This window comes from Ceratosolen solmsi, unplaced genomic scaffold (assembly GCF_000503995.2).
Source record: "Ceratosolen solmsi marchali unplaced genomic scaffold, CerSol_1.0 scaffold30, whole genome shotgun sequence".
Taxonomy (NCBI): Eukaryota; Metazoa; Arthropoda; class Insecta; order Hymenoptera; family Agaonidae; genus Ceratosolen; species Ceratosolen solmsi.
The window spans coordinates 2141778-2150721 of NW_011948421.1; the positions used below are offsets into that span (position 1 = coordinate 2141778).

The 8944-nt window shown below is 30.8% G+C and overlaps 2 protein-coding genes across 5 annotated transcripts in view; both read left to right on the forward strand.

Annotated features, from left to right (window-relative positions):
• The window catches only part of LOC105361295 (uncharacterized), a 4708-nt gene extending 1218 nt beyond the window's left edge, over positions 1-3490 (forward strand). For 3 of the 4 annotated variants that reach the window (XM_011498418.1, XM_011498420.1, XM_011498419.1), the window contains exons 2-8: positions 81-152; positions 247-410; positions 663-822; positions 899-1432; positions 1526-1819; positions 2117-2428; positions 3399-3470. In XM_011498418.1, the coding sequence (XP_011496720.1) occupies positions 89-152; positions 247-410; positions 663-822; positions 899-1432; positions 1526-1819; positions 2117-2391 (1491 nt within the window). In that variant the 5' untranslated portion in view covers positions 81-88 and the 3' untranslated portion in view covers positions 2392-2428; positions 3399-3470. Of the gene's footprint in view, positions 1-6; positions 153-246; positions 411-662; positions 823-898; positions 1433-1525; positions 1820-2116; positions 2429-3398 lie in introns of those variants that run through there. The other variant, XM_011498421.1, reaches the window with a different exon arrangement.
• A 4122-nt stretch (positions 3491-7612) lies between these two features.
• The window catches only part of Arl4 (ADP ribosylation factor-like 4), a 43188-nt gene continuing 41856 nt past the window's right edge, over positions 7613-8944 (forward strand). The window contains exon 1 of the mRNA XM_011498422.1: positions 7613-8169. The gene's annotated coding sequence lies outside the window, so the exon portion shown is untranslated. The remainder of the gene's footprint in view (positions 8170-8944) is intronic.

Here is an 8944-nt window from a genome sequence, read left to right on the forward strand (position 1 = left end):
TTCTATAATACGACACATTATCAAACAATAAGTGTACAGCATAATAATTAATTTACATTATTTGTTACATAAATGATTAGGTGAGAAAATGCGTCGAGCTGATCATCAGCAAGCCTTATTGGCAATATTAATTAATTTTTTGATATGGCAAGGTAAGTGTTATTATTCGTATCTATAAATTGCCCGTTGGATAATGAACGTACTCCGGTAATGCGTCAAATATTTATTTTATTTTATTTTTTACAGTTGCAACGTCCGACAGAGATGTAAGACTTACCCATGATGGGCCTGTTGTACTTGGAGGTATTATCACTTTTAGGGCAGATCTTTTAGATAGCGACGGTCAGGCGCCATCCGGGAGTTTTATTTACACATGGAAAGATAATGCTCTTGATCAACATTTTTATCAGGTACGTTACATTATCTTATTCATTAAATAATTAATTTAAAATGATGTTTTTGTTTATATTCTCAAGTACTTCAAAGCTTATTAAAATCAATCAGACAATCGTATTAAAATAAAGGTTCGTTATTTCAAAGCTGATTATAATGGAACTTATATTTGTTGAAAATTATAAATAAAAATTTTATTTATCATCGATATCGCAGTGATTTATTGCTCAATAGGTTTTGTCATATTTTAATATAATTTCCTGTTTTAGACTGCAACGATAACAAATACAACAATGTATTATAGTGTCAGTTATCCAGCTTCGAAGTATCATGTAGGTGAATATACAATGGAAGTAGCTGTATGTAAATGGCTTTTATTTATTCAATGTAGAGAATATACAAGTAGAAGAATATATTTTCATGTTACTGGTGAGTAAACTATTTTGCGATAAGAATTATGTGATGTAAATTGGTAATATCATTATACTTTATTCACCTATTCTAGCTCTATTTAATGGAAATTTAAATCTTGAACAGTCGAATAAAACTGTACAAAATAATTTTATATCTTCTGCCGAAGTAACAAATTTATCTGTAGATTTACGTAAAGGCGATATCGATTATATAAATAAAACAGCGACATCAATATTAACATATTGGTTTGTTGACTGTAAATTTTACAATAAAACTGACAATTTCAAGACAAATTATAATTTCACTCTTCCCAACTCTTTTCACATTATTGAGGCTCTCGTGGTAGCTTCCTTTGATTCGCCTACAACCATCGCACCTATCGTCCCAACATCTTCGATTGCATCAACAAACGTGACGTCGGTTTCGCTTAATATTGCATCTACAATTTCAACGACACCTTTGACAACAACTTCAATAGCTCCCAATAGCTCTATAATTTCAAATACATCTAACAAAACACTGCCTGAACTAGGAATAGACACATTTCCTTTTGTGTGCAAGTCAGTTGTTGAACCAAATATAAATAAAGTTTATGGCTACTTTCAACGCGAAGTGAAGATCAGAGGTAAGCATAGCTTTCTTATATATTTATATATATCTATTATATAATTTAGAATTATTTTGTGACGATTATTATTTTATTTCTGTTGGTTAATAGCTCCTATCTCGAAGCTCAGCGTGGAAGGTTCGACGTGGATTCAACCGTGGAACAGTCTTTCGTTAATTATATCGTGTAATGGCACGGGGCCTTTTCATAAGTGTATCAAAATACATATAGGAAAGTATAATGTCACTGGTAACGAAACTTGTAACCAAGACGCTGAAACTCTAGATACTTGTAAATTTTCATTTAATCATTATTTTCTCGATGCTCTTGAATATACGGTTTTGGTAATATTAAGCAATGACGTTAGCACTGACATCCATCCAGTAGCGGTCAATATTTATAAACGTAAGCTTTACTTTCATTAAATTCAATAATTACTTCAATTTATATTAATTTTGCCTTACCAAATAATAGTATTTTAATTTTTAATGAATTATACAATAGAAAAATAAACCATACAATTCATCTATATATTAATTGATTAAAAAAAACTCCATTACAATAACTATTTCAATTAAAGAAATTTTAAATACTATTAAATACTATTAAAATTCATCCTATAATTTATATGTGCATATATATATATATATATATATATATTCAAAATAAATATACTCTTTACAATGTTATCTTCATATTTAGTGACGCCGAAGCCGCAGCTATCCGTAATTGTGGTGCCGGTCTCGTGTTCCTTGGTCGCCGTTGTCCTCATAGTTTTTGGAATTGCCTATTACATTCAAAGTAGGGCACGCTTTACTGTGGAAGTCGCGGATTTCGATTTTGGACGGAGTAATCCTGATATGGAGTATAAAACTTTTACCGAGAGACTACGAGATTCATTCAATAATGCTGTAAGATACAGACACGAAAGATTATTAGGCTCTGCATCGCCTTGTTACGGAAGCATGCACTACTGACACTAATAAACCAACAAGTTAATTATGCACCAAAAATGCAAGCAAATTTTTTATTTTAACTTATTTTGCTATTATTTATGCTATGCGTTATTTTTACGAATTTAGAGGATATATCGTCATTTTACTTTAATAACACTTTTGATATACGTTAGTGAATTTTATATTTTATAAAAAAAAAATTTGCATGTTACAAAATTTTGGTCTATGGTCGTTTCAACTAATAAAAATAGAGTTTTTATTTCTCTTCAAATTAATAACCAACTATTTATGAAATTTATAAATAATAGTCTATTGTTATTGTTTTTAATTTAAATTATTAATTAACAAGATTTTTCCTAATGTATTAAAATTATAAATATTTAAAGTTGTAGATTATAGAAATTAAAAATATTATCTAAAATCGTTGAATATAAAGATAAACGTATATTGATATATAAGATAAGATATAAATTCTATTTTACATACGTGGGACTAAATTGAATTGCTTAATTGATTAACTATATACTAATATTAGTTAGTAAAATTGTAAATAATTTTATCCATTTGATTTTATACGTAAAGGCTTTTCAATTTATTTAAAAGGAAATGAAAATTGCATTAAAAAAAATTAACATTATATTAAAGAATTATTAAAATGAATATTTGTTTTCAATATTTTATAAGCAACGACGTATTAAACTTGTAGCACATCATTAATCAATAATAACATGTTTATTCTGTGGGAATAATTTATCAACACAATAGAAAATAATAACATTATTTTTCGAATAAACTAACTGTACATGTCCTTCAAAATTTAAATCCTTATTACATTATTTTTACTGTAGTATATAATAGCCTATGAATTTAATATTTTTATTAATCAAACTATCAATTTATAAAATTATAAAATAAATAAAATATGGATTTCAAAGTAACATAAGTCATTATATATGCTTGAAAGTGCTTTCTTTGATTAGAAAATAAAAGTAAAATTTTTATGTTACTAAAATGGTTTAATATTTTAGGGTTACAAACAACTGAATAACACCAAAGACTTACAATGACAAAGCGCACCGCAGAACGTCGAAAAGTGACGATGAAAAATATCAAGAAATACGCAATTAAAAAACTGAAAATATGATTGAATTACGAATTCTGGAAGCTTGGCTTATAGTATTATTATTATTATTATTATTATATACACATACAAACACACACACACACACAGACACTCATACATATATATATATATATATATATATATATAGATTTATAATATTGCCAATCATTGTAATTCACGCATTCACGTTAACCGAAATTGTATATAATAAATTAAAATCTAATGTAAAAAATGTTATGCGCATAGGCTGTGAAAATGGTGACAAGATAAAAGGAGTATCGTCAATGGATAAATGATTCAATATATTATGTAGTCTTATTTATAAATTTATGATTACTTATAAATATTTTCGAGGTATCGTTATTTTTTTATTATTAATTTAGTAAGATAAAATGATATATAAACTGTCAAAATGAAAGTAAAAGAAAACAGGTATTCCAAAATAACTTTTATTATAATAAAATTTTTCCATTTTATTATTATTTTTTAAAGTTTTTATTTTATATATATATATTATTTATATGTCAAGACGTGTTGCATGTGTAGATATATATATATATATATATATATATATATATATATATGTGTGTGTCTACATTGTATATTAATAAATTATGATTCTACTACTAATCGCAAAATGAATAAATAATTAATTAATATCTTATTATTTATATTATAGTAATAATATTATAAAAATATGTATGATTTGTAAAATAATTAAGAATAATATAATATATATGATAGCACTAAAGAAAAAGAAATAGGAATAACTGCTTGTTGTTGACTAACAAAAGAAAATAAACAAGTAAATGATATATAGCCATTTACAATAAACCGATAATGAAAATAAATACTTACTTTAACTTGAATTAAACCACCCTAATAAAAAAAGAAATCATGAAATTAATGAGTTTACATGCATGTACATCAATTTTACTGGAAACTTATGATATAACTTGAAATTTTTCATCAGTAATTAATTATTGGCCATAAAATATATTATTTATTACAAAATTACATTGATATTTCATGCATTTCATTGTAATATGATTTACTTTCTATGATCTTGTTAAAATTTTAATTTTAATAAGTTTTATAGTCGACATCTTTTCTCAGGTTTATAAACCATTGCTAATTAATTACAAATATTTTAAATTGAGTTCATCTACTAAATCATTTCGTATATATTAAAAAAAAAACCAAATGACTTGTCCTTTATAATTTAATAATTACTTAATATCCATGTATCCTGATTTATAATAAAAATATATTTAAAAGTTTTATTTCCTTGAATTTCAATCTAATGATTGATTTTTTTTTTTTTTTGTATTTATACAAAAATCTAATAATAAAACATATTTACATTCCTATACACTTTATATTTACTTTGAAATCATATATAAATTTCATCTATTAGATAAATAATGTAAAATGAATAAATATAATTAATCATAGAAGTATTGTGAACTATCAAAAGAATAATAAACATTCCTTGATATATATAATACAAAACAATTTTAAAATCAAATGATTAATGACAGGTTTAACAGAATTGGCTTAAACTGTGCAACACCTACTTTCTAAATATATTTGAATTCAAAATGAAAAAAGACTTGTTTTTATTCAATACACAAGAAAATAGAAAATATTTCATTATTAAAACTTAATTATCCATTAATAACAGCGTATATGTACATATTTGGACTAAAAATTAAAAAAATATGTTGAAAATTAAAAGAAAATATAAAATCAGATAACAATAAAATATATTTGTTGTTAAGATAAGTGAATCTTTTCTATTCTATACACAATTATTTTAAATATTTTATAAAAATTATTAGTATTATAATACAAATTATTGCGCAGAAAATTTATTAATTATCATCTAAATTAACAACTTAAAAATTCTCATAATAAACAGCAATTAATATAAAGATTTTAATCATTTAAAAATATGTACATTTAATACATTTACGGTACACAACAATTTCTTTATTAATATATTTACATAATAATTTTTAAATTATTGCAAAATACAGTATTTTTTTTTAGTAAATAATTTTATTTACATAAGATACGATAATATGGATAATTAAATTTAAATTACAGAAGAAATTATTTTTTGATTTACGAATCAAATATACATACGGTTTAGTCTCTAATTTAGCCAGCACTTAAAATATAAATAATAAATATTTTAATGGAATATAGAATTCACTTTTTTTTTTCATTAAACAATATTTATATATTTGGAAATAATTATGTAATAATTCTGGCAGCCATGATTTCGTCAAACTTAAATTTAATGGGTTAATAATTTTAGGTAGTAACAACGTTGTTTTTTAAATTATATGTATGGCTATATTTATGGAAAATTTGAAATAATAAGAAAGTACATACCTACACGTAAGTTAATAAAATTTTTACCTAAACTGATAAATACTTTTAAATAATGTTATCAAATATAATTTAAGTTCAATTTCAAGATATACAAATGTATTTTTATTAAATTCCTATCCAAAATAAAGCAAATTATATATATCAATCGATTAAATAATACAACAAATATTAGATTATATTTAGAAATAGAAATAATTTATCGAAATTGTACAATGAATATATCATAATCCATACAATAAAAATATTCCAAAACTATTAACAATCGAAATAATGTTAATTATTATTTTATAATCATTCTTATCGAGTATCTCTTTAAATTAAATAAAGCTTATGTTCCCCAAAATGTTCCAAAAAATTATAATTTTTGGCTTTCTTTCGTTAATGCGATGACTGTTGATTTTCAAAAATGAAAATTTCCTATTTAAAAACTTAAAATTACTTTACTTCGACGTATCGTATGAAGCAACAAAATTCATTTTAAATAGAATATGTAAACCACTTTCTTAGACTCTACGACACTTTATTTCATTTAAAATACGAAGAGGAGTCTGCATCTTAATCGACATAATTTCAATTACACACGCTTCACTACTACTAATTCAAATGAATTTATAAATCTGGTTCTGGTTATGTGGCTGCAGAGCTGTCATCTGTTATACCTTTTTGAAGCTTAAGGTCTATAAGGTCAATGAAATTGATTTCTTTTTTTTTCAACTTTAAGGAATAGTTGAAACGTATAATTAATAATATACTCTTAAAGTTCAAAATTTAATGTAAGCTCATATTATCATGAATTTATATTTCCGTATTCCGGCAATTGACCGTGTATTTATCATAAATTTCATTCGAAATACATTTTTAAGATGTAGATTTTTTCAGACCGTGGAGCCTCGAATTATGACTATAAGTATCCAATTAATTGACACGATCGAACCATTTTGACTTTCGTTTTGTACACTATTTCAAACATTTTTCCTACTCAAATAATACCAACGTTAAAAATGACAATTCAATAATATGTGATGTATGTAACAAAGTATTAGGCTTTGTTTGAAAATTTTCCTAATAGAATTGAGAATAATTTTTATTCCGGGTGAAATTACTTTTTCCTAACTTTTCTTTATAAAATTAAAACAAAAAAAAAAAAACAAAACAAAACAAAACAAAAACAAAAGAAAACAAATCAACAACATTCATTAATAAAGATAAAAAAAAAAACTTTGTTTCTAGCGTTAGAACAACGATTGGCCAATAGCATAAAATACTTTGAAAATATCGAGAAATCTTATTAATTATTCGTATTTGCGTTAATTGCATCTCGCGCTTAGACAGCGTACAGCGGGCCGCGAACATTTTAGTGAACTCGGTCCGTCGATATCCCCAGACGTCCTCTCTCGCCTCCATCCCCCTCCTCGCCATCACCAGCTCCTCCGCCAACCCTATAAAACAATATAATATCCTCCCCCCGGATCTCGTCAATTGACGCTCGTTTGGGGAAGCAGCGATTTCGAGGGAACAGTTTCCCACGCTCCCCCGACTCCCGACCGCCCAGTCGTCCCTTGCCCAGTCGGGGCAAGAGAAAAGGAGAAAGAGGAGCCGCTCCGCACACCTGTCTCACTGTACATCCCCCCTACGAGACCCCGCCGCGTTTCTCCCGCGACGATGTGTCCGCGGGGGTGGGTGGGGAGCAGGTGCTGCGCCCCGAGGACCTCGTGGCCGGCGCCGAAAACACTCTCCCGCGAATGCGAAGCGACGCGACGCGTATACAAGAAGGCGCTCGCAGTCTCTGCACTTGGCTCTGCCCCCACCAGCGACCGAGCCCCAACTCCTAGACTCGTCGTACTCCATAGCCGCAGTTTCGAAGGCGGAGTGTGCGCGAGTCGTCGTGCTCCTCCCGTACGTCGCCGTCGCTCGACTTCGGGACAGCCCCTCGAAAGTTCGCCAGAGCACGGCGGCGAGTTCAGTGCTTGCTGGGTCGTCGTGACGCTCGGAGCGCGCCACCCGGCCTCGACCCTCGCAGCAGCATCGTCGTCATCGTCCCTGGTCGTATCCTGGCCCACTTCGATCGCCGGACTTACTCGCCAGCCGCGTGCGTGCGCGCCTCGATCGATAGCAGGGCAGAGGAGGCGCTCACACGGGGTCCCCGGTGCGCTCGAGGACGATGAGCCTGGCCGAGGACCGCTAGATGCCTGTGGGGACGACCGCCGAGCCGGGAACGCAGAGCCCATCAGTCAGGCCTCGAGTCAGCGACGGACGGCTGCGCCGAGGACGAAATGGTCAGTGCCCACGAGGTGTTGCCTCCCGCCACCTCTCAACGCCAGCCCCCCCCCCCCCCCCAACCCCCTCAGCCCCATCGCACCCGTAATGGTTATACCTCCCACGTCTCGAGATCAGCCAGCCAGCCAGCCAGCCAGCCAGCCAGCCAGCCAGCCCCCTCGATTGACCGTCGTAGCGTTGTTCGTCGTTCGTCGTTCGTCGTTCCGTACTCGCTGCTGGCTACGTACACACTCGTTGCGTCACGTGAGCTGATTGTGAAAATTTTGCAGACCCGGAGATGGCACGACGAAGCTTGGGATTTTGAAGCCCGCGAACTTTGACCAAACCCCCTCGTGTGCACCCGCGCGTCCTTCTTCTGTTTACTATGGTATGATCCGCCGTATGCGTATGCAATGACAAACGGGGACGGCCAATTATCATCCATCCCATTCTGTTAACATTGGAAAATCCTCGTTTATCATCCCTCCAGAGTCATGGACTAATCTTGCCATTTGTTTACGTACTCGATACGGTGTGCATGGTGCATGGCGCATAGTGCATTGTCATTATCATTATCATTACCACGGATTGTGGCAATTGATAAATAAACGAATTGGTAGGGATCGTCGTTTTACGCGGGATGCGCTTATACCATCCACCGCTTGATAATACCATTTTGCCAAAGTGCTTCGTTGATTAGGGATTAAGGGTCCGAAGGAAACAATCGATCGTTCTAATAGTAGGTAGGCCGTAAGTAGCATTAAAATTCAAATTGTCTTTACGCATGATTTGCGA